The sequence below is a fragment of the Ischnura elegans genome (genome assembly GCF_921293095.1).
Source record: "Ischnura elegans chromosome 13 unlocalized genomic scaffold, ioIscEleg1.1 SUPER_13_unloc_3, whole genome shotgun sequence".
Classification (NCBI taxonomy): Eukaryota; Metazoa; Arthropoda; class Insecta; order Odonata; family Coenagrionidae; genus Ischnura; species Ischnura elegans.
This window is the reverse complement of record NW_025791659.1, coordinates 3,761,469-3,788,673: the sequence shown is the minus strand read 5'-3', so window position 1 is coordinate 3,788,673 and position 27,205 is coordinate 3,761,469. Positions and strand designations below refer to the sequence as shown.

Below are 27,205 nucleotides of genomic sequence, written 5' to 3'. Positions count from 1 at the left end.
AAGAGAGTTGCAGTAACGAAGAAGGTGTTCATGAACACAAAGGAGCTTATGTGAAGATCAATACGTGAGAGTTTAAGGAAAAGGTTAGTGAAGAGTTTGATATGGAGTGAAGTGCTGGACTGTGCAGAAACACTGACACTTATGAAGGAGGGCGAGAGAAGTTTAAGGCGTTCGAGATGTGGGTGTGGAGGAGAATGTAGAAGGTGCAGAGGATGGTGAGGAAGAAAAACTACAAAGTGCAGGACATGGTGGGTGAGGAGAGGCAGCTTCTAGAACAGATATGCATTGAACGATTGCCCTAACAGTGACCTTGGTGTCTTCTAATCCTTCGTTCATTTCTGAGTTAGTACGCACTGTAACTTTCCATGAAAAAAAAAGACTCAAGGCTACACATTTGGCCTTCTGGCATCGCCTTATATTACCGGTGACAGCTGGTAGAAGCCACGTGCTGGGATTTTTGTTGATACAAAGACACAGATACACAAATTTGACACAAAACTGAATGATGATTTAGGATTTTGTTGAGTAATTCACAAATTTGTGCTGGAGGGAAAGAAAGCAAAGGAATTCCCTGGAAGATATTCTATTATACACTGTTTGGTGTCAAGAAATTGGAGTAATAGCCATTTTAACCCTTCCATAGATTCCACTCAAACCCAGCTTGCGTTACTGTGCACCAGTTGCCTTTGCGAGAGCTAACTGAGTTTTCCAAACATTGTGGATGGAGCTGGGACATGATTGAGCTTCGTGCTCTCGGAATCACGCCATGGATTAGTTGTCTCTGTGGCAACGAATGCATGATGAAACTCCAAGGCTTGGTGTTTGACTACAGTGGAACATGGTTATAACGTCATCAAAGGGACCAGAAGATTTTTAACGTTATATCCGAGTGACACTATAAAAAAGCAGCCTTAAATCTGAGTGACACTACAACTTGACATTGCACAAACAAAACACAACTATTTATTATTATTATAGTATTCTACCGATTACGGTAGGTTTCCATGGAGTATTCGAGAAGCGATCTGGGAGCCTCCCTTTCCTTCCAGCACTGCCTTCTTTAATTCACTGTAAGGCCTACTCTCTTTCAATCTATCTAAAAATCCTATTCTTTTCCTTCCCCTCCCTCGTTTCCCTAACATTCTACCCTCCAACACCATTTTCAGTATCCCCTTACCGCTAAGCACTAACTCCATCCATACCTTCTGTCTCCTCCGTATCTCATCTAAAAGCTGCCTCTCCTCGCCAACCATATCCAGCACTTCGTCGTTCCTTTTCCTCTCCGTCCATTTCACCCTCTCCATTCTTCTCCATACCCACATCTCGAATGCCTCCAATCTTCTCTCGTCTTCTTTCCTCAGTGTCCACGTTTCCGCACCGTAGAGAGCTACACTCCAAATCAAACTCTTCACCAGCCTCTTCTTTAAACTCTTACACAACGATTCTCTCAGAAGCTCCTTCCTGTTCATGAACGCCTCCTTCGCTAATGCTATTCTCTTCCTGATGTCCGTTTTCCTCTAACGTACTGCCTAAATGGTTGAACAACTAACGACGTATAAAACAACTGTCAGCATACGTGATGCTCACATGGAGGTAGGTAGAGATGTGACTGATGATCTACCGTAACTAACGAAACAAACAATACAATACAGTGTGCCTGTGTCAGTGACCTTGAAGAATGTAGGGGTGGGAAGGGATTAGACCCAGGTATCCGGGACAGCCCCCGCTCCCTCCAGACACCAATTAAACAAAAGAGTTGCACCCCGTCACCAGCTCAACGTCCAGCTTGTGACCTGTTTTTGCTTTTGATGTTTCTACACATGGTTTCTCTTAACTTTGGGACATAATACAATCACACTGCCACTTTTGCAACCTAAGAACCGCAAAATTTTTGACGCCATACCCGAGCGTCGCAATATTTGTCGACGATATAAACGGGTTTTCTTACAAGATAAAATGTTCAATTTTGGCTGGTCTGTATAAAATGTGACGTTAAACCCGAGTTGATGTTACAGCCGATGCCGTTATAACCAAGTTCTACTGTATTCAGTTTTCCACATTGCGCAGTGGATAACACAGGCCAACAAAAAAAATTTTTTTTTTTGGTGCCGGAAGTTTTTGAGCTGATATTAACAATATGTGTGGTGCTGAATCCAAATATGATATCCGTTTTTATGTAACAGCTCTACTTTTTTAGATACGGCACATTTTATGATTAGATTCTTTTACACATTTGATATATTTCAGAAAATATTTTTCAAATTTAAATCTATATATATAAAAGAAAGTCGAAAATCGTGTTAGTTAGAACACTTATAACTCGAGAACGGCTGCACCGATTTCAATGAGATTTGGTTCTTTGGATTCGTCTCAGGCGGGGTTAATATATAGGCCATTAAAAAAAGGATAATTTCACAAAAAAAATTCATCTCTTTCCTATGGACATGCTTTCAGGAGTTATAGTAACACAACAATTGATAAATCGGTCAAAACTACAAATTAAATAATTTGTTTTGTTTTTACCACTTTAATAACTGAATTTAGTAACAATATAACATTTTAATTACTAAATATATTCAAAATATTAATTAAATTGTAATTGCATTTTTAAAATTTAATTCGAGCTGATTGTAAGCCCAGCCGTGGCCCAGCTCGAGTTGACACTTAACTACCGTGTTTGTAAACAAATCTCCAAGCAATTGTTGACAAACGGTAATGTCCGTGTTCCTGTCGAGGAATCGAGTAGTTTTAACTCATTTCCTTGGAATGATTGCAAATTAGTTTCAGTGAGCTCATCAACAAAGAGTTCCACAATATGATTGATCACCAAAAGAATCAAAGGTGGTTGATTTAGCGAGCAAGAACAAAGATGTGGATGACTAAAACGAGGTAAATTCAAATAGTTCGCACTCTGCATGGATTCGAATCTTTTAAATGTGTAACAAACGAAGACGAAATCACCAACTATCTATCTGAATATTTTAAGTCCTTGGACGTACCTGGCTTACCAAGGCACGATTTACAGAAAAATGTAGTTTCTGTGCTCATGATCTTTCGAAGCCTAAACCAACCATAACTATCCAACGGAATGTGTTTGGTGATTAAAATAATTGGTAATGATTGTGATTCACGCAACTTTACTCAAAGGAAAATTCAAAGGTTAGGAAGTCCTCATTCCGTAGATTCCATGATCTCAACTCATATGCCCTTTTGAGCTTAAACATATTCAATTTACAATTCGTATTGCATTCGTGATAACGATAAAAAAATCGCATGGTCATTCTTTCAGTTTTTGTGTTGTTTGTGCTCATGTGCTAATGAAAACCCATGATTTCTCATGGTCAATTCAGCGTGCAATGTTCACGAGTCGATAAACCATCCTCTGTATTTCTTCCTTCGCTTCAAGTGCGTAGCTAGGATAGGGGGTTTTGGGCGCAGCTAATACCACGGGTCTGTAGGGTATAGAAAACTCGCTAAGGTAAGCGGGAAGTGCGGGGGCACTTCCCCCAGACAATTTTTTAAGATAAATGGTTCAAAATAGAGGGTTTTGTGGCTGTGTGAATAGTTAAATATGTTTTGTTTGTTAGTCATCCGTCCCCCAAATATTAATAACAAAATAATTCATAAAAAATTCTCTAAGCTCTTGGGGGGGGTTTATCCCCCAAAACCTCCCCTCGCTGCGTCACTGCTTTGCTTCGCTATATTTATTTAGCTTCATCCGCTTCACCTTGCGCCTGATAACAAAACAAAAACTGTTGTTTCTCAGAAGGTGCTTGACGCAAGACATTAAACCCGAATGTGTAGGGCTAACCGTGGTGCGTTTACGCATGCAGTACGTTTACGCAGTGCATTTTTTCCAAACAGAGATACTAAAACTGGCGCGCCTTAAGTCATTTAATGCGAATGCTGCTTCATAGGGGCTTTTCTTGCACGATTTTGAGCATCAGTCAAGCGTCGGTCTGGGGTCGTGTCAACCTGCCCCCTGAATGAGCCAAGTGTATGCAACAGACTTGGACCTAAAAACATTTTTTTACAGCTAATAACGCAAATAGCCAACAACTGAATGCGTATAATTTTTATTTCATGAACTGCTTTATTAAACCACAATGCCCAAAATTTCTTAAGCTAAAACGTAAGAAAATTTGTTGAAAAAAATCCGCGTAACGTGCTCCGATTCACCCTATGTAGATTCAATAAAGAAAATGTCTTTCTGACAAGCAATTTTGGTACTCATTTACGTAGTTTTATTGAATTTGTATCCTTATTTTATTATAATAAATTAAACATGATTAAAAACGATACAGCCGCTCTTGATTTATAAATGGTGTAAGTAAACTGTAAGTTCATTGATTGTTAGGCGGTACGAAGTTCGCCGGGTCAGCTAGTCAATCTATAAGTAAACTAATTCATAACCACTCTGCAATATTTACTTTGAAAATCACCTTTATACCTTTGAGAAAGGGGTTGGGGAGGATTTGGCGTGTTTGAAGAAGGGGGAGACAGGCGTACAGAGTGGAGACAGAGGGAAAAGATACAACTAAGGGAAGTGGGAAACCCATGGTGGAAAAGAACCCTAGTCATAACTGTAGAATAACGACACGTGGGAAGAATCAAAGAAAAGTGGAGAAGAGTAAAAAAGGGATAAGTTAAAAAGAGAGCGTGTCTTTGAAAATGGAGAGGCGGGAGTAAGTAATGAGTAAGGGGATTTCCGAAAACAATTGTTCAAATTCTCAAAGTTTTTGTAAAGCAACCTCTAAAAATCAGCTCAATTCGAAGAAGCTGTGTAAATCATTGTGATGTGTTTTGTTACACTTGTGGGGAATATACTTTAAAAGAAAATAGGAAAAACATTACAGACTTTGTGAAATGTGCGTACCTGGGATATTTTGGTGTTCAGCTTGGTGACCAAGGTAAAAAGTGATAACCGCATGTTGTGTGTAAACATGAACAGAACATCAGCGGTAGTGGACTACAGGGAAAAGGAAAAGTTTGGTGTGACAATGGTTTGGAGAGAACATACAAAGCATATTATACTAACTTTTAATCACTTGGAAGTAATATGAGAATAAAAGCCACTACCTATGCAGACTGTTTTCCTGAAAAATTTAGGTGACACAAGTGAAAAACAAGGTGAAAGATTTCACCGGGAAATCAAAACAATGGAATATCGTTACCAAGGAAGATAGGATAACCATATGATAGCAGATTACTGCTGGTGCTTAAAACGAGACTGTTTTAACAACGTGCATGCAAAGAAATCGTGCAAAAGAAGCTTCCGAAGTGTTGACTGACGTTTTTACATCTTTTTTTCCAATTAAGTGTTTTATTTCATTAAAAAATGTTTTTATTTGTGTTGTAAAACTATTGTAATTGTAGGTGATTTAACATTCCTATAAATAAGTTAAGTCTTTATATTTTATGGGTTTTATCATTTATGTAATTATCCCATATCATCATATTGAACATTGTTTTATGTAAGTAACAGCATATCTGTATCTTGAAAACTAGAGCTGATAGGAAAAAACAAATACAGTGGAACCTCGTTACAGCGAGTACGGGCTATAGCGAGACCCCCGCTATTACGAGAGATAGCCGATGCACCGTCAATCGATCCTATAATGAGCATGTTAAAAAATTCGTTTTAACGAGGCCCTTTTGGTGTTGGCTCTCGCCATAGCGAGGGTTTCACCGCCGGAAAAAACTTAAACCAAGATTTCTTAATCTCTGTATTGCTAGCGATCTGTTAGAAATGAAGTTAATGGAGTGCTCATATTCATGTGGTAAACTGCAGAAACAAATGCGATACGTTATTTCACCCATTGTCGCTTAACCAACAGGAACAATAAACATACACCAATGGAAACATTTGAGGCATTAAATAACCGCGATACAGTTTTATCAGTTAATTTTTGAATTTTCAATGGAAAATACCAAAATTTTAGAATGATTACGTAAATGCGCTAATTAAGTGCATAGAAAAATGGCTTCTTCGGTTGTGCATTGGCATAATGATTGACAAAACAATGCTTTGCATGATTTTTATTCAGTGTAGCGCTTATAAATTGTTTGAATAGTTAGTCGTAGTTTGAGTAAGGAAATTAAGTGATTCAAAAAAACATCGCCTTTTGTCTGGATTTATGCTTACATTTATCGGATAGAAATTAATCTGTCGCCGCACCACTCCTGTTCCTGTATAAGTGTTCGCAACAGGTATACATATTGGCTATTATTTGCTCCACCTCCGGTAAAGCGACAATTCGATATAACGAGTGTTTATTGGAGCACCGTGGGGTGTCGTTATATCGAGGTTGCACTGTATCATATTTGGATTCAGCACCCTAATTATACTTTAAATCAGCTTTAAAAGCGCCGGCACCAAAACCACTGTTGACCTGTGTAATCCTCGCAAGCTACATTCCCAGATTCAAGATCATGCAGCAGCCCCACGCACCCAATGTGCTTAGTATTGGAAGCTAAAATGAATATTTAACCCTTGAGATAGAGTGCGCTAGTGCACAAAGTCCGCCATCTTTGAAAACCATGGATTTCAACGTTGTCCGTACGTTCTTGTCTAGAATGGCTTCGTGTATTCTTAAAATGTATTTTGACTGACCATAGTGTGAGGTTTAAAAGCTCAAAGTATTGTAGCTAATTCAGTTTTAGGTCGGCAAGAGGAACCGACACCAGTGTCGTACAAAGTACGCCATGCAACTGGCCCTGTACCTCGTGTTTTGCTTTTCTTGAATGTCCTCGTGAATTCTCACAATGTCATTTTGACTGTTAGTACCATCAGTTTTCAAAGTACAAAGTATTGCAGCAATCTTGTTTTAGATCTCGAAGAGGAGCCCGACACCCATGGCGAATAAATTAAGCCACACGACCGGTCTTGTACCACCTGTGTTCCTTTATATCTGTAATGCCTATTGATATAAAAGCTTGGACTGAATTTTACAAAAAAAGTAAATATTTTTAAAAAATTGAGTGTTATCACATAAATGCATATACAGTAAAACCCCTTATTTACACTTTTCTAGGGACCCAAGAAAAAAAGTCTAAATTGCGGGAAAATGCAAATCGTGGGAAATAGAGAATTTTCACTTTTATTCATATACTGGCTTAGGAAATGTTAATTTTTTAAATGTTCACTAAGCATAATTCCATAACACTGTTTCCCTCTGAAGCACAGTGTTTTTGCTGGCAGCAAAAATTAAAAAATAATCCTGTTTTGTCTGCACTGAAAACATATTTTGGGCTGTAACCTTCCAGAACTCTAATATATTCAGATTCTTTCCAGAGTTGCTGTCTCTATGTTAACATCTTTGCTTTCACCACTCACCGTCTTATACACAAGACTGCACCTATTTTTGAATCTATCCAACCAACCATTATAGATGCCGTGGAATCTTCGATTCCCAATCTTGTGGGGAAATACTTTTTCTCAAGGGCCTTTGGGCCTGTTTACATGATACATTAACACGTACGAGTTAATTTCTGCTTGCATGAATTATTTTTGTGGACTGGAACGAGACATGTATGAATGTAGACACGGGCAGATCCAGGATTTTTTTCTGGGAGGGGCACAGAGGGCCTGACAGTCAAAAGATCTTGTCTTAATTGAGATTAAAAACAAGATATAACAATGATTTACAAAATTCTCTTTATTTTTATATCAAAGTTATTCTTATTGAATTAAATGATTGAGCCTCCTTGAGTAATACACAAAACAAAGCGAACATAATTATGACCATCAGGGGCGGATCCAGGATTTCTTTCTGGGGGCACAAGCAATGCCGCATCCAGGATTTTGATCTGGAGTGGTATGATCAAATGATCAATGGATCAATGATACTACGTTATACAAAACGAACGCAATGATAACCGGACCGTATTAAAAATCTTGCATATTTTTAAGTGTCTGGGGGGCATGTGCCCCCCCCCCCTGCCCATAGATCCTTCTATGATAACCGTATTCAAATTTTGTCTCTTTTTTTAAGCATCTGGGGGGGCACGTCCCCTTCCCCTAAATCCGACTATGAATGCATGAACCAAATTTGAACAGGTTCTATTTTCTGTTCGTGCATATACGCACAAGTTGGGTGAATACACGGTGCATTTTCGTGTTCATAATTTAGACATTAACTTGTATGGGTTAATTTACTATGTAAACAGGCCTTTAGATGACACCATTTGCTGGGACATTTGATGATCTTGCACCTAAAAACTACTCTTTTAGAATTCGTTCTATTTATTCTTACCTGGAATTCTTCACATATATTCTCTTTTTTGATAAATATCCGCACTGGTTTGCATATTTTACAATGGCATCGCGATTTTTCACCACGGTATTGTATGTTGCGACTGGGAATCCGAACGGATTGCCAGTCCCAACATTCGAGTCGCCAGCGTTTGAATCGATGCGGGTTCCGGTGTGGGAATCAACTATCTCTATAATTTTCATTTCCTCGTCAATTAAAAATGTCCGTTTTTCACCTCGAATTTCCATTTTCAAGCTGGATCAATTCTATTTCCCGTACGAGTTGAGGGTAACTCGAGTTGCCGATCGGCAACACACGAGTATTTGACCTACTCCTCGGCGATCAAGTGCGTAGTACAAACTGTCATGGGACTTCATAATTTTTTAAATTTACAATAGTTTGCGATACACTGCTATTTGAATGGGATAATTCAAGTTTAAATAAGTTTTTTTAAGTATTTAATTAACCCATAATTGCTACGCAACTGTTGAATGAAGTCAGCGCAAATGATCCCAGTTGTCGGTCAAGTTTTATAGTTACGGCATTTATCACGTTTCATCACGTCTGGTTTCCTTTCAAACTCTCGTATCAAATTATCGACTACATGATTACTGTCAACATTCCTTCAGGAGTTCTTGCATTATAATTATTACATAGCTCGATTGCTCAAAACACCTACTTTCGTATCATGAATCTTTTCCCCGCTGACAGAAAACGAGATGACGTAGTTCAACTTTCCGACGTTAGTGGCGTTCTGTCCCGCCACATTCAAATTCTTCCCGAAAATAGTTCTCATTACGTCTCTCTCTCTTAGTTTTTAAAATAAAAATGCGCGAAAGGAAGCCAAAAGACAGTTTTTATAGGCTGATATGCACGATTAATTGTTTTAGTACGCATATATTTTTTTTAGTCGGCACGTCGCGATGCACATGGCGGGAAAACGAAAAAAACACGGCGTAAATACAGGGTTCTATTTACATTGGAGAGATAGGAAATATGACGGGACCCAGAAAAAAACTTGCAATTTGCGGGAAAACGTAAATTCCGATAACGCAAATACGGGGTTTTACTGTATATCATAAATGCATATGCATATATTGTGGACAGTGTATGCCATGTGCCCGGTCGTTTAATAATGTCAGGCGTACCCGCTCGAGGGTTAATCATTGCTTTGAATTTTCGATTATTCAAAGAAAAATTTTCAGCAGTTACAAATCTACAACAAAGATACCAACTGCGAGTACCGCTGGACGCAGCAATAAATTATTCAAAGAAGTCATCCCTAGCAAATACATAATACGCCTGTTACACAAGCTGCTTTCGTAGAAAAAAAATTTTTTCACATTATAGTTGCTAAAAACAGAGTAAAAGCATTTCAGAACTTTATTAGAACAACTTCACTGTGAACAGAGAAAAATCTTAACAATTTTTAAATTACCGTTTACAACTTAATAAGAAGGCATTGAATGTTAATGAATTCTGTCGTATTCTTGAAACATAAATTACAGGGTACAAAATCATGAAAAAATTTGATACAAAAATGAACTTCATGGTAATGAAAAAGCTACTTTTTGGGTACTTAAGTGTACAAAGGTAAGGTTCCATTCTGTGTACAAACCAATTATTGTGCCTAGGAGCTTCAGCTAGTCCTACGAACTTCAACAAAAAAAACTGGTACTGGAAAAATTTTCTTACGCATAATTTGGGGAACACTGGATATAACAGAACACAGGGTAATTAGAAAATGACAGAAAATTCATCAATAAGTCATCCACAGGGCATACATGATGGAAACCGCGCAATATTTTTAGGCAGCTTTCATAAAATACAGTAACAAAAATCATCAATGATAGTTTGTGAAAATAAAAACTTTGAAAATGAAATACTTGATCAAAAACCAGATTGGGGGTAAAATAATTTAAATAATGTGAACCAATATAGAAGGGATTAATTTACCATCCTTTAATTTTACCTTTCTTGTAACTTTCACGTTAACTACATCAAAAGAAATATTTGTGCTCAACATATAGGGAAAAAATGGTCCAATTGTAGTTAGCTTTAAATATTCCACTTCATATCAGTCCCATAGGTTCCAAAAAATTCACAACTATTTTCCAATGTGAAAACATCAACTATACGGTCCAATTTAAGATACTAAATTTACCTTTGATCGTGATGTACCCAGACCTTGATAGCTAAGAAACATGTTTAAATCTCCATAATTGGGAGCCCTAGACCACATTATTAACAAGCAATATTTAAACCAACTCTTCTCATAAACATTCTTCCACATTAATCAACAATCCGACCCTCTTAGCACCATGATATTCTTATGTTACACCGTCTACTGGACCAACGTTTACAAAAAAATATATATCATATTCAAGTGTATATTATAGAATTATCTTTTCACCAAACAATGTCATTCACATAACCATTCACATAACAAACAACTTTCCCGCGGTATTCAGTCTCAAATTCTTTTCTCTTAACTTAAGTTTTCGTGCATACATATAGATTTATATTGATTTGATACGCTCTCTAAAACTCATTTGGTTACTAGGCACCAATAACTCATATAAATAATTGTATTTAAACCTATTAGGCAATCCAAGAACAAATCACATTACCCAGACATAAACCGGGATATCTTCCTTTCCTCAAGACAAATAAGACGCAAATGAAGAACAAGCTGTTATCGGAAGTAAAATTTTCCTCAAAGAGCTGTATTCACATCTTGGTCTTGTTGCACCTGAAAAGAAGAGACAAATTTACGTTAATAAATATTATGCATGCGCAAAGTTTCTGCAGTTTAAAAAATTCTGCGTTTTTGACCAAAATACCATCAGTAATAGGGTAATTTCCTTCATCAAAGAAAACAAAAGGCATTGATTGCGATTCCGTACTCATGGTTTTAGAAATCCCAGTTTAGACGAATATTAAGGGTCAATTTTAACCTCATTTGAAAAAGGCCAGATTGGCACCCATGCGATGCCACTACACGTGACGTCACTGGGACCTAGTTTCTATACGAGTAGATGGGAATTTTACATCGTCTGAGATTACAAATGCATGCATGAGTCACAGAGCTCAGGGAAATATCTCTTAATAATCACCTATTAAAACTGGCTAAGGTCGGAAAGTTTCCTTCGTTTGATAGGGTATTAATAATTCTTATTTAAGCCAAGTGCTACCTGCTAGCAGGGTACTCAGCTACCTGCTAGCATCCTGTGTCGTATCAGCGCTCAAAGCCTCGCCCCAAGGTCACCTCACTTGCAGCAGCAGGAACTAGAACGACTTCACATGGGGTTTTCCCAGCAATCATACTTAGCCGTCCCGTGAAAATTTTCACTTTTCATTTAATTGCAAAAAATAGATATCGTCATTTATAAACCTAAAAGCGTGAAATACGTACTCCAGGAGTAATAATCTTTCAATTTAGGCAATTAAAAAAAATAGGAAACCATCCCATTATTTTCCTTCATAAAAGAAAACAAAAAATTGAAAAATCATGAATTTACAAAATATTTCCATAACAGATGAGTCAAACCATTTTATTGCCTCTAAAAAGATTGCGAACTGCTGAAGAAAGCTCTCAAAGAGTCCGGGAAGCACTTTAAAATAACAGAATAACGGCAAGAATAACAATATATTGTTTGTTTTACGTAAGTTATGAACAATGCAAGACATTAAAGTGAAAATTTTGGTTATCCATGTTTTCCAATTATTCGTCCCATCTTTCCCCATCATTATTATCCGTTCATTTTATCTCTGCGGGTCAGCTTTTGTGAGATCCCGGACACTCTCGGAGGGCCTCGCTGATGGGGGAGGGACCTCGCTGAAGAGAGAGAGAGAGAGAGAGCAGGAGCGACCTTTACGTTGCCAAATGTACACAGGCGCCCTAGTGTTCCACTGAAAAGGTGTGACTCATATGTGGCCACAGATATTTTGGGCCCGGCAGCGAAACAATGCATACAATGTGTAGCTACTTATTTAGAGGGGATTGAGGATAATCCCATCTCAGAAGCCAGGATATTGTCCGCTAAATGCGAGACCGCTGGTGAAAGGCATACATAGGCATAACATTCTTATAAATGGGGATTGCAAGGGAATTTGTGAGGATGAGGATGCAAAAAGAATGGAGAAAAGTAGCACGACGGGTACTATATTAAATAATTTATTTTGTAACTTATTGCTGGAGTGGTGTGGCTAATAAATCAACTTCCTCGTCTTCCCTCCCGTCAGTGTCTTAATTTTCGGAGTCACTTTCGGAGCCTTCAATAAACACGCTCAGATGCTACTCTTTTAAATCAGAGGTATACAAAACTATATAGGTTGTAATGCCCAAAAGTAAATATTGAGTTGAGGAAAAGGGTTTAGGGTTTGGTAATAAAGGGATCGGAAAAGTACTGAGAGGGAATAGGTGGAGGGAGGGAGTCGGTGCTGATGGGAATGCAAAAGGCATATAAAAATTTACTGGAAAGGCGATGGAAAAGGATTGAAGTGGAAGAATAAGGAACAGTAAGTTATAAGTTGGATTTAAATGTAAGAATCGAAGAGCACCGAGAGAACGCGCGAGATTTGGCAACACAGCTAGCACATTCACGAAGTTGACACGACGGAGGTGTGAGAGCGACTGAAATTCCGAAGTGCTAGGCCACGCCTACTGTCTGCTGATTGGAAGAGGGAAAGTCACGTGTAGATAAACTTTCCCTCCTCTCACCCCAACTTGGTTAAGCCACACCAGCTCACCTGCAAAGATAAAGTGAACAGACCTTAGCTCAGATAATCCGGAGAGCACCGTAGTATTACAGTGAAACCTCAATGTAGAGAACCGCTTTGCATCATAAATAGAGATGGGTCGAATAGCAGATTCCTCAAACTCGAATATCGAATTCGAATACTAAATCATTGCTCGAATATTGGAATACCTAGAATACTAGAATTGCCCAAATCATATTAAACATACGTTTTTTCTTTCGTTTCTCTTGATCAATGTATAAATAAAAAGGTATACAGTGGAACCTCGATCTATCGTTTTTCAAGGGGATCGACGAAAAAAACGACAAATGCGGGAATGTTTATTCGGTTGCATATGCAGCAGGAAACCCATGATTTTTGCATGTAATTGTGATTTCCTTTAAAGGATTTAAACAGGAATTTAGCTGATTAATGGAATATTTTAATTTTATGCAAACAATTTGGGCATATAGTTGATTCAACCAACATCTCTTTCAAATATCCTGAGGGGACACACCACCTTGTGAAAAAATGATTGCATGCCGTCTCGGGATTTACACTGCTACAATGGATTTCTGTCTGATGTAAACATTCTTATCTACCAAATGCCATTTCAGCGGCACGCCGATCTGATACTCGGCTTCATCCAACTTCTCATTTTCAACTGGTAGCTCGTTTTACCCCCACTCCTATTGTCAAGTGTTAGCGGACAATCTGAGGTGTTTTACAAAATACACCTGCTCCTCCACCGGATTTTCTTCAATTATTTTCAGTCCATCTTTGAAATTCTCACGAGATAAGCAGATGACTTTGAATTGTTAGCAGGGAGAAATCAAATATCTTGAGCAAATATCCCTTCGACCGTGACAATAGAGATTTATAGCATAACTCATAAATTGTAACTGGATATAAGTTTTCAAAAAAAAATCCCCAACAACTTCCGAGAAGCTCAGTTGCGAGGATATTGAGTTTCGCCAAAACATTAAGTCTCCGTCTCATTTTGACATTTATTTCTTTGCGTAAATTGCTTCAATAAAGTCTGAAACACATTGTGTTTGGTCTTATTCTTTTTGAAATTACGTGCACATTACTAATATTTCAATCCAATAAAGGTGTAATAACAATTGACGAAAGTCATTGTTAGACACCTTTTGTGCTAATAGATGACTCATGCAGCAGTTGACCTCCAGAAATGGGGAACTTCGAAGCAGGTAGGAAGAAAAAGGTCAGTGGGGGAGAAAGAAGGAAGGGTGAAACACGATTCTATTATTCTACTGTAACTTGATGTTTTCTTTTGAAGCTTTTGATTTATGGTCTTCGTAATACGAACCCTGCACGAGCTGGGGCCTTTTGTTTAATTTTGGAGAGGAGGAAAGGTCCGGAGGAAGGGCCGAGGGCTGATGGATGGAGGGGATAGCGGATTTTGGGAATTGTGCTATGTAGTTACTATCCCACAGCACTGAGGCTCTCCTGGAGGGGGGAATCACGATTGGATTTTTGGATTTTTTCACACGATCATTTTTGGTTCCCCACGTCAAACTCTTTTCACCGCTCTAATCCACGAATTTGATGTACTTTGTCAACTTGCCTAAAACAGTGCTACGTACAATAAAACGACTACAGTTCTGTACATTTTTCCAAGTCAACTACCAATGACGTGCATGCAACAGTATATGATGCGAAATTCAAAGTATTCGAGGTATTCGAGATGGTACCTTTAGTATAACTATTCGAGACCTAGAATATCGAATACTTTCTAGTATTCGAGGCATTCGAGTATTCACAGATACTCATCGCACACCTCTAATCATAAACCTCCATACTTCATACCACCCCTACGGTCCCATCAGATTTATAAGTAAATTTATAGGCAACCCTCTATGTAGTGAACCTCTTTATCTCATAAAACCTCCACTTATCACACCAAGGAGACACCCCCGAGATGACCTTACTACCTCCGCAAATCATACCGAGACAACTAGAGATCATTGATGCAGCCGCGATTACTTACATGGAATGAAATTTTCAGCGATAAATGCTTCACACCCATTTATTTTTCTTATACACCTATAATAAGTTGTAATTTTCAGGTTAATCATTAGTTATGGCCATTTTGTTGAATATGAGAGCATACCTAACAGTAAATGAGAAAAAAGGCATCCAACTATTCTAAACATTTAAAGTGACTGTTAAATTAAGAGAGATCCCATCGTTTTCTCTCGAATCATGGAAAAAATCGTGCGATAGCGCTCGCTTTCTGTAATTATTTAATAATAAATACATGTTCACTAATGCATGGATGTTTGTTTAAACACACAAATATAATGGTTTAAAAGATAGTGGTGCCTTTCATTTCCGAAGGATATGAAAAAATGGTGCCTATCACTAAAACCTCTCTATAGTGAACCTCCATTCATCAAATTGCCCAAAAATGTTTTTCCCTTCCATTATGATGTGAAGAGGTTTTACTTTAAATTGTTTGGAGCTCACCAGTGCAACAGCTTCCGTGCTGCCATCTGCAGGAGCTGCTCTCACATCCATTACGTCCTCTAGCTGCCCCTCCTCACCAGTCTCCTCTTCCATCGTTTCCTCGTAACCCCCTTCGTAGTGCTCGTCATACGCCTCTTCCTCACCAAGCGTCCCTTCAAACGGCCCCTCCTCTGCACCCAATTCCTCCACATACTCCTCCTCCTAGGGAGTATAAAGAGACAAGCATTTATATTGTGTTCTAAGCATCAAGGGCTTACCCAGGATCATAACTAGGGGGGTACAAGCCATGGTCTAGGGGGGAGACAACATCCCACGGAAAGGGACACCTTTTCGTTCCTCGGCCGAAACTGCAATTTGAGCAAAGCTGGTCATTTGAATCCACACCCCCTTGATAGTATTGCAAAATGATATAGTTATGTCATGAAGCATTTTGTTACCACTTGAGGCATAAATACTTGCGTCATGGTGAATGGTAGAAATAAGTACTACAGTGAGTCCTCGTTCTACATCACCCCGTTTAACGTCATTTCGCAATAACGTCACGAAAATTTTAAGACCGTGATTCGTTTATCGCCCCTTCGCTTCGCCATAACGTCACATATTTTAAATTTCGCGCGAGAAAAAAGGCGAAGCGGCAGGCGTTGCAGGTTTTTTGTTTCGTGGGCGGTAATCCAGTCAGTCTATTCAAAGTGTAAAACGGTGTGTATATTGTTAATTGCGATTACGGTTTTGGCAAATTTTAGCATCAGAGACATTTCCACGAAAATGTCCAAGAGAACAGTGTTCACAATAATTTTGGTTCCTGTTACTGCGACGATGTTTCAGCGATGATGATGCCCAGGTGACGCCCGCCCGCCTCAATTCGCAATTAAAACCATCTCTTTTATTTCATAATCCCAGTTTGCCCGCCCTCGCTCATTTCCGCCATTTTGATTTTGCTCCTGACCGGTCCGAAAAGAAATTCTCCTAGCGAACGTAGGGCCTATGGACCGGTGCTCCGGATCCCCGGTCTGTAGCGTCTGGTAGCATTCATTGGACCGCACTCCATAGCGAAGCCGAAAAGCAAATGCGGGAAGATACAAAAATGGAGAAGGATTTAATAACGTCACTGCTGCTATTGTCGTCGATGAAGACAAGAACTCGTATTTATGCCATAGTTTGGCATTCCCATCGTAAAAAATGCCCCAGATATGATACGCCAAAATTTTTTCGCATGGGAATTGTGAGGTCTAGGAGCCGATATTCAATTTTTATATTGTTGTTATGGGATATTATGCTTCGATTAACGTCATTTCGTTTATCGTCACATTTTTCAGGAACGGTAGGTGACGTTAAACGAGGACTCACTGTACTTGGATTTTATTGGAACGTAGGTATTACAACGCGGATATGTCGGAGTAACGCCAAAATGGGAAGGATGTAAGGCAAGGGTGTACCCAGGATCATAACTAAGGGGGGCAAGCCAAGTTGTGACGTTGTAGCATGGAAAAGGTGAATGAAACCAACATATTAAGAAAATTATAACAGTGCTTTATTATATTATGAGATTATTTCCTTGAAAAATTTTAAATTATAGTTACATATCTAATACTAATACATATCATTCTTCGAGGGTTTAAAGAAAATTTATTGAATACTTCGTCTCAATTTGGTAGCGATTTTGCTTAAAGACTTTCGTGCTTTTTGCTTCTAGGGGGGCAGCTATCCCCCCATGCCCCTCGCTGGGTATGCCCATGCTAAGCATACTAATACAATACACAGTAGCGAATGAATTGAAAGAATTAAATTCCCCAAGGCCGTACTCTTGCTGGGCAAAACAGGGGAGGCTTGGGATGTTTCTCAGTAGGAAAAAATACGGTAATTTAAACTGAAAGAACAATTCAACAAACACCCAAGCCCACTTACTCACTTAGCAGATTTTCCAAGGTGGAATAAGGATTTGGAGAAACTAGGGATGGAAAAAATGATTGTGTGATTGAGGCTTTAAGATTGATGAATGGTGATAATTATGTTTTATCTTTTAGCTATCTTTCAATTAGGGAGTCGATTCCACTTTTTTCGATTCAGATTCCAATTCCGATTCCTTCAAATCGATCTCGATTCCGATTCCATCGATTCTTATTCCTTCTAAAAGGTGGGATATTGATTTATCTGTCGCCTTGCTGTCATTAAAATTTAAGAATTGAATGGAATAAAATAAAAATAGCCATGGTGGTTACATTGTCGTTTGGCTGCGGTGGCTAATTAATAATGTAGCATTCATTGCGTCCATGCATTACAGAGCAGCCTGGCGGGTACGCGGTGGCGGCCGAACGCAACTTGTCGAGTCCCCCCGGAGGCCGAGGCGGCTTATGCCAAACAAGTATCAACTTTCTCAAGGGTTGCATTGATGAAACTGGGCTATACAAACGCGAATACGCCTAAATTTCTATTATTGACGGAGACGCGTGTCAGTCTATGAAAAAAGTTACATAATTTGCATATTATGAATACACTAATGGTGGGTAACGAATCGCAATCAATGCCTTTCGTTTTCTTTTACGAAGGAAACTACCCCATTGGACTTATTGGTTACTTCTGAACAGTGGCGCCAAATCCATGGGGCCCGAGGAGGTCCGAGCCCCCCCAAAAGTTCGTTGCAGATGTTAAGAAAAAATGTGTCAGGCTTGTCAATTTTCCCTGGATTGTTCAGATATCGACATTCTAGTTATCAGGGTTCAAATGTTGATCATATGACTCTTCTAAAATGCTTTAAAAACTTAAAACTTACTACTTATAAAATTTACCGGGGCAAGGTCCCCGGTTTGGGCCCCCCCAATATTTTATGTAAGTCGGCACCCCTACTTCTGAAATTTTCGGTTGGACATGAACGTTCGCATTTCTGAAAGTTCGTCACTCGAAATAAGTTGAAGACTTGCTGGATTTAACCTCACTACGCGTTGCTTGTATCCTAATGATACGGCTTCCCTGCATGACACGGATGTATGCCTGTGTTGCGGGAATTATCCTTGGCGTTCGGTATGCCTTTGTTTGTGAGCACCACGCGTAATTTTTAGTCAACAATAACCACCCCGAGTAAACTACTACTAAACTACTTGCGCTGTAATGACGAGTCTAGCTCGTCATGAACTTTTGATGTCAAACCGCGCAATGACGAGTTTACCTCGTCATCTTCATAATCACTCCCACTCTAACTAAATTATAAAATTCATGGTTTTTTCCAGAAAGGTGCTATTTCACACTCTTGCAAACGCACCTGGAATATACAGCGAGCTTAAGGCATCCTGTGCTCAAAGACTTAATCTGGAAACTGAATAAAATACAAAGGAAGGCTGCGCAGTTCGTCAAAAACCACTACAGGCGTACAGACAGCATTACCTAGATGTTAAGTGAATTAATTGGCTGGGAGCCGCTGGAGACTCATAGGCTGCGCGCTAGGCTTCGATTGCTTGAACAATTGAGAATGGGTATCTTTAAGAGCGACACGGAGAACATAATATTAGAGCAACACTGTATTTCCAGGTCCGATAGAAGCGATAAATTAAGAGAGATGTTTTGCCGAACGGAGAGATATGAGAATTCGTTTTTCCCCCGACCCATAAAGGACTCTGATAAACGCTAGGCCCAACTTCGTTAGAGCACTTCATTTCTTTATATCTGTAAATGGCTGGTGTCCTAACACTCCCTGCCAAACGCCTTTAAGGCAGCTTGCGGGGTATTATGTAGATGTAGATAGACGTGTATCAAAATTTCGACGTTCTCCTGCCAACTATGCTACCCGAATGACTTTTTCCTATTATTTATTTTTATTCGAGCGAGTTTTTATTTTAAAGCGAGTGTTTATTTGAGCACCGTGGGGTCTCATTTTATCAAGGTTGTAATCTATGCAGTTGAAACATTAGTTAGAGCAATACTGTAAAGATGTTGTACAAACATAAGTAGATTTGCGTATAGCAACGTTTCGTTTAGGGATGAGTCGATTTCAAATGTCGATTCTCGATTCTACCGATTCTCGGGCGCGGAATCGGAATCGAGAATCGATCGCCAAAAGTCGATTCTGATTCCATCGATTCCAGGAAGATAAATGTTTTGAGCATAGACTATAAGTTTGGGGCATAATGGCTGCCACACACCTAAGAGGCCGCGGTGTCAGCCTTGCCCGCACGGAAGATACGCCCAGCACGTAGGTGCTGCGACGACATACCTAAGCGGCCTTGGAAACATGAAAATGTTGGCAAGAGCAACAAACTGATGAACCCTGAAATGGCGCGTGTTCATGAGCAACTCTCAGAGAAAAAAAATTGGAAACCACGGGATCGGGAAGCAATGCATGCGTTTTCCGTTCTTTTATTAACCGCTGGTCACGGCAAATCAAGTATTGCAATTACGAATCACATTCGGAGAATTTTCGAACTAATATTTGAAGTCAGATGATAATAAAAAATGTGCAGAGAGCGAGTTTTCCTGTGAAAAAAATTTCTTATAAATACACGCTGAGAGTGGGTTTTTTTATATATGTATCTTTTTTAGACTAACACCATAGATTAAGTATATATAGAGAGCTCACCACACGTACAAAAATCGTATACGTTTTTGGTGTAGTTCTAGAACAATTAACCAGATGGCTATGAACAATTTTGGCAATTTTTTTAATTTGCTCGTTCCACAAGTCTAAAAATATATTCTGAAGCAGAAAGGGTTGCTACGTTTAGTAAGGACATTAATTATTCGATTTTGTTTATAACAATTGCTATAAAAAATATTTTCTCTAATTTCGGCTAGTTACTTGACTTTTCCGAGTTTATATTCCTAATCCATTTTCCGGCAGACTGTTCTTAGTATAAAGTTGAATCTTGCAGGAAATGTTCATAGCACATTTTTTTCCATACTAGTAAACTTTAATTTGTTCATAACTCAGTTTCAACGTTGTTATGTGTGTTCATATCTTTCGGACGAAAAATTTGGAATTTTGCAGGGTAAAAATCAATCGCCTGCTAACTTTCGTATCTTACGATATAGGTCCATATATGCTGCGTATGAAATTTGGACAAAACTATAAATTTATTTTTGGTGAAAGAATTGTAACTTTATCTCGATTACAAAGGGAGTTATGCATTTTTAATGGCCGCACCTCGTCAGGCTTTCCTTACTGGCCTGGGTCTACGCAGAAAGCTCCCGCCTCATAAGGAGTTCGTTTTGCCATCAGATAGGTTGGCGAGGCGAGGGTTTTGTTTTGACGAGGAAGAGATTTTCCGTGAGGGAAGATCTTTTCGCTTCAAGAGACAATATAAATCTTATTGATGGTCATTGCATCGTTGAACGATCAACATATCGAATGAAATACATTTCGCGTAGTGTGCTTCAGAACTTCAGATAGGAAATACCTCACTTTGGTGAAGTGTAAATGCTATTTACAACACCAAGTGCCGGAATATTACGATAAAAAGGGAATGCGAGATTGGATCTCTACACTGAACAACAATGCACTGTTTGCCTTTCGCTAACGGTCATAGCCTCTTCACCACAGTTGGTAATTAAAGCTTAAAAGTATTTGGTAATGAATTCTTAAACGCGCAGCTTCCAACGAACACAAAGAGGTATGGATCAGCAGTAGCATTTTTGGGAATAGGGGTGGTCGGTGACCTTGATTTGTTTGCTCGATAGCGGGATGAGTAATGGCCCATTCTGTTACCACGTCGAAAATGGAAATGTTTCTTTCGGCTGTACCAGTTTTTTACTTCAGGGGGCCGATTGTGTAACTTTACGTTCGAACGTAACGATCCGGTTCCCGTGGAATTTTGATCAACAACTCGAAAACAATTGAAGGAGCGATTGTGTAACTTTACTTTCGAAAGTATTCCGGCTCTCGATCGAAAGCATCTCTTCGTCAACACATCACTTGACGATAAGGCTATCGAATCGTTCGCAGGTGAGGTTTGGGATGGAGTTTAAATGTTTACTACCTTTCATGGTCACATTGTATGTCCGTGGAGTCAATTATATTTATAAATCGCAGTGTTATGTTGATAATTAAGTGAATTAGTGGTGAATTGACAGATAAATACAATTTGTACGTGTCGGTTCACAATGCTCTAAAGATGAGGAATTTAACATTTGCTTCGCTATGTAATGTGTGTGCAATTGAAATGAAATGATCTTTTGTGGAATTAAGTGAGTTACACATTCTTTTTAATTTATACATGATTGCGTTGTTGTTTTAATAACGTGGATGAGTAGTGCATTTGCATAGATAAATACAATTTGTACGTGTTAGTTTACTATGTAATACAAAGATGAGGACGTTTACATTCGCTTATCTATGTAATAAGTGTGTAGTTCGTGTGTGTAATTGAAATGAAATCCTTTGTGCATGCTTGATGTAGACGTGGTTGCACTGTTTTATATATAGGCCAAATTATAGCTGCGCTATAATATATTAAAAAATTATATTCTCTACAATGTTTAATGTAATTCAGAACGTCGAGCGGTTATCGACAAGTGAAATGATTTAATTTATGTACTCAAATAGTTTATCTTAACTTCTCAATGGCCTCGTAAATTAAGTGGAATTTATATGTTTTTACGTACTTCAATTAATGTCTCCGATGCGATATGGTTTCCTCAAAAAGGGTAAATTTCGAACTGATATTCAGGTGTTTGAGACGAGAGGAGGTATCAAACATGACTATGCATATTTGCTTTTTCTTTCAAGTAATGGGTGAAAGGTTTGTGATGATGAGAATATGAAGGTATTTATTTATTTCAAAAGTTACGTTTTTTAATGTTTACCTAACTACTATTATTAAAACATGTCGTACTAATTCACACTCGTAAGTTTTTGTTCCTGTAAATATTCAATATGCTGCGGACATACAAAGGCGAAGACGAGAGCCTAACAATACCGAGCATACGTTCACATATTTCCTCTAAATGAATTAAGTCAATTACAAATGATACAATTTATTATTTAGCGAATTGCAAAAGTAACGAAACGGAGACTTACCGCGGCATTTCAAAATACTCTGTGATATCTGAGTAAAAATACTTATCCAAATATCAGCTACGCTCCAACGGAAAGGAGGGTATTTTATACTGAATTGAAAAAGATTGATCTTTACGCAAAGCTAAATTCTTTCAATAATATAAACCTAACTGGCTAATTGTCTCTGAAACCAATATTGTTAACATAGTTTCGCTTTTCAAAACAAACACAGCCACTCTCGGCCTTACTGCGCATGCGCCCAAGGAAAACAATCGCGTAACGTATTTCCAATTCCAAGTAAATATGACAACGTCGTAACTTTCGATTGCTTGTTGACGATCGTCCATACACAATCGCACTTACAGCTATCGTTCGAATACCGGGAACTCAATCGAGAGTGAACGGATCTCTAACGATCGAAAGGTAGCCAAGTTACACAATCGGCCCCCAGGTCTTACGTATGGGGCCGGGGATCATCTAATGCATGTTTTTGTCTTTCCTTGAGACCTTATTCTGATCATAGTTGTGATAATCGTCGTCTCGTCAATAACATGACTAATTGTCGTTTGAGGAAAGTTTTGTTTTAAGCGTTAGCATTTAGTTGAGGTTCTTAAAAGTAAAACAAATAGCGGCTGCAATTGGGCCCGGGTTCACTCATTACTTGAATTCTTGCCTCATTATATGAATGAATCCCTTCTCCCAGGGGCCGAAAAACTAAATATCCAAAGATACATTTTACGCGGTGAGCATTTATATAGCAATATCGAATGGAGTATTTTTGGCATATTCCAATTGTAAGTTGCTGCGGCACTAGAAAAATATGGCGATTCAAAACTATCCACCCTCCCCTTTTTCGGAATTAAACCTCCTATTATGCAGTTTTGTGTATCGAAACTGCAAGCAAAATTTGCTTCGTAGGCCTCATGGGGAATCTTAATTAGTAGGCTGAAATATGTTATCGCGTTAGAATCTTGAGTTATCCATTCATTAATTGTTATAAAACATTTGATTCTATGTATATTAGATATTGATTGCTTTTCGTACACATTTTAACAGTCCAAAACCTATTTTTTTGTCTTTGATAACAAGTTATTCATTTAAGTACAGATTTTCAACACTAATACAGGATTTGTTATAATCATGCAACATAAAGTAGGTTCGAAGATTTTCGCGGCGTTGATCAGATAATCTCTGCATTCTCCTCTGGTTTCCACCGTTGGCTTTTGTCGAAACTGTTCTCGCCAAAAGGCAACGGACGCAGTGGAAACCCGAAGAGAAGGCAGAGATCATGCAACAGAAAGTTTTAAGTCCAAACTTCGAACTGCAACCGACCTGTTGACGAGCCTTTCCTGAGGTACTTCCTCTGAGTGGCTGAAATGTCATCTATCAATGATTTTCCCGAGGTGTAACCCTCATTTTCCTCCATTGTTGGGGACTTATGTCCCGACGAGTAAAATCTAGTGATGTGTTTATAGAAGGTTAAAAAACTTCCATCTGATGTAAAAACATTTCGACGGAGTCGACGTACAAGCAGCTCTCCGGCGCGGGAATGAAGGAAAATAAAATTGTGCAATATATATATAATTATATTACCTTTGCTAATCATTGCCGCACCGTCTGCCACCGCTGTGCGAACCATCTTCTTTGACTCATCCATCGTCCAGGATTCCTCTATTGATGCTGTTGCCTCCTTCTCCAACGTCCCAGATTTCTCCATAGATGCTTTCGACTCCTTCTCCGACGTTGCAGATTTCTCCACAGATGATGTTGCCTCCTTCTCTGCCTCCAATGATAGGAAGGGTTCTCCATCTGCATCCACGTCAATGGGGTAAATATTGGTCATATCTGTTAAAAATAGTTTTTGTAGTTCTGTTATTGAAGATCTATTTACATATGATAGCCATTCCTCTAATAAGTTCTTTCTTTTTTAGGTCACTATCCGCTTCGTCTCCACCAACCATGCTCGCTCCTTCAGTTAGTATTTTTATACTTTTTTTATAAGCTATTTTAACTTGCATATCTAATGTTGTTTTTTTTTAGATCCGTCAAACTCTCCTAGAGGCGCAAAAAGGAAACGAATTTTTGAAGAAGGAGGAGATGGCCATTGGCAAAAAATTTATGGTGACAAAAATAGAAAAAATAAATACTAGATATGGGGAGAAGTTGGTGGGGCACATCAAAGTGCGGGGCATTGTAAGGCGTTTGGTATTGCCAGCTTTTCTTAAGCTGTCTATTAAAGAGATTATGATATTCAACCATGGAGGAGAAGAACTGTATGTCAGCAGAGACAAAAATAATTTAATAAAAATATTTTAATGGATATGTGTTGAGTTTATTTGTTCTTATTTTTTACCCTATAATATAGTTTTATTCAAAATATAACTAATAACTTCAGGCTTTACTTTGTGAAACCTCTCCATATTGGAATTAAGGAAATAAAACTTTGTAAGGTTCACTGATTGTTTAATTAAGGGCACGACCCGGGTTTCGTAACTTAGTTACATCGTCAGGTGACTAAACCTGCATGCATCATACATATATACCCAAAGTACACAAGTGACTGTGAGGACATCTGTCGGAAAGGAAAAAGGACTAGTTCGGAAGCGGGGGTGAGGGTTAAACACGGACTGAAATAGGGAAAAAGGGGGGAGGAGGGGGGGGGAAGGGAGAAGGGGCAGCCTTGGTTTGGGTCGAGGGTTTTTTACCACTTTGGGTATAAATGTATGATGCATGCAGGTTTAGTCACCTGACGATGTAACTAAGTTACGAAACCCGGGTCGTGCCCTTAATTAAACAATCAGTGAACCTTACAAAGTTTTATTTCCTTAATTCCAATAGTTTTATTCAGTTCTTTTTATTTGAGAAAGTAAATCAGAGGCATCGAGTTAGCGTGTGGTGGTTAGAGTGTTGGTCACCTGGTTCAAATCCCCCTGCGGTGGTAGCGATTTGTTTCAAATATTGTCTTATCCCTGTTGTATCCCTGTGGAAGGGACATTGATCTGTTACTCCCTTGATGTCTTTCCTTTAACGAGCTAGTGCCTCCCCCCACGGCAGGTTTCTCTCCACCCTGCCCTACAAACATCCTTTTTTTTGAGCGAATGACTTTAGCTGTTTGTTCTCTCTTATAAACCAGAATTGAATTGCTTTTATTAACAATTTTATCCTCTCCCCCACCATTTATTATTGATGTAATTATTATTGGATTGTTTGTTCATAATGGTGAAAAACACGTGATGTATTTAGTATGAGTTTTAATCAAAGGAAGATAATATATATGTTTGAGGATTTGTTACGTTTTAAAAACAAATATTTCAACTATGAAGATGCATGCTTACCTGGATAACTATGCAATTTGCATGGAGATGTATACACGCTTCACGCGGCTGAGGCTGTAGTGTTGGTAGAATCCGGTAATGTGGAGTATGGCGTCGAAAACGGGTCCGGAGACATCTCATGAACAACACTCATATTGGCTACGTTCAAGAGTATCCGCATTGCTCTGAGGAATCTATTTCGGGCTGTGGTGGCGTCAGCTGCACTCATCTGTAGAATTAATACGTCCCCACGTGATTGTAATTCGTACGGACCAATGCCTCGAAGTCTCCGCCTCAGACGATGCACTGGCTCCAAGGTCCTTCCAGCCACCGGACTCAGTGTTAATGTACCTCTTACGTACATATTTTTTTGATATAACTGATAACATAATGATAATAATAATATTAGATCTACAATTAATTCTTAGGTTCAGTGGAGTTTAATAATACAGGTTATTTTTTTTCCGCAATTTTTTAGCCATTCCCCACGAGGTATAGTATTTTTACGTGTCCAGTTTATTACTTTATTTTATTTTAAATAACATAGCTTCAAGCATATTTATCTCAATACAAAATCTAAGAGTTTTTTCCAATGCGAAGTATTTAACGCGACATACGAAATATTATCGCGAAGTGTTTAGTTGTGATAGTGACATACACGCGGCGTTGCGATCACTCATTCAAACTCAGCGCGGGGCCGGGATTTCAAATCGTTCACTCATTCGCCACCAGATGGCTCACGCCGACAGACTCAGTATGAGACGTGCCAAGGCCATAGATAGAAAGGTTCAGACAACTCGCGATGGCGGCCATTTTGTGGCCTAGAGCAGACAGCTTCTACTGTAATAAGGCTACACCTGCTACATGAGAAACACCTACGTTACGTCCTTATACAAAGGATTCCCTAAAAAAAATGCGACGGTAGCTTTAGAAAACGTACGTTTTAACATTTAGGAAAATAAATATATAAGAGTGAAGACATAACTAGCTGGCTGCAAATAAAACTGTGAGGAACGAAGTTTTGATATCCAGCGAATAATATGATCATAAAAAAGGTAATTACCGATGTCACGGGAGTCAAATCATGAAAAATTGATCCCATGTACTTAAAAATAAAGCTCTCACAAGTTGTATCACTGGTGAATTGAAGTAACTGACTTCAGACTGACTGATAAATACTACACAATGTGATGAAAATTTCATACCCTCAAGAACAATAACGAAAATGATCACATTTTTTTTCTAAAAAATAAATGGGAAGCTCTATAAATTGATCGTATTTCATATAACTGTATATACTGTAATAAATATTACCTAATGACCCGACCAATAACGTAATCCACCAAAGTTCAATTTAGAATATACAGTGCAACCTCGATATAACGACACCCCACAGTGCACTAATAAACACTCGCTATAGCGAA

At 38.7% G+C, this 27,205-nt stretch overlaps 1 protein-coding gene across 5 annotated transcripts; it reads right to left on the bottom strand.

Annotated features, from left to right (window-relative positions):
- Positions 1-9,722: 9,722 nt before the first annotated feature.
- Positions 9,723-27,205, bottom strand: LOC124172877. 5 transcript variants are annotated; one of them, XR_006868308.1, is made up of 4 exons: positions 25,803-27,205; positions 24,061-24,276; positions 15,486-15,686; positions 9,723-11,007 (listed from the first exon to the last, which is right to left on the bottom strand). XR_006868308.1 is itself a non-coding variant. In XM_046552381.1 (3 exons), exons 2-3 carry the CDS (start codon positions 24,308-24,310, stop codon positions 10,916-10,918), a joined length of 342 nt encoding a protein of 113 aa, XP_046408337.1. In that variant the 5' UTR covers positions 24,311-24,312; positions 25,803-27,205; the 3' UTR covers positions 9,723-10,915. The 5 variants fall into 5 exon arrangements, 3 of the variants coding, with proteins under 3 accessions (XP_046408337.1, XP_046408336.1, XP_046408338.1); XR_006868309.1 differs by having other exon boundaries at positions 15,486-15,683; XM_046552381.1 differs by lacking the exon at positions 15,486-15,686 and having other exon boundaries at positions 24,061-24,312.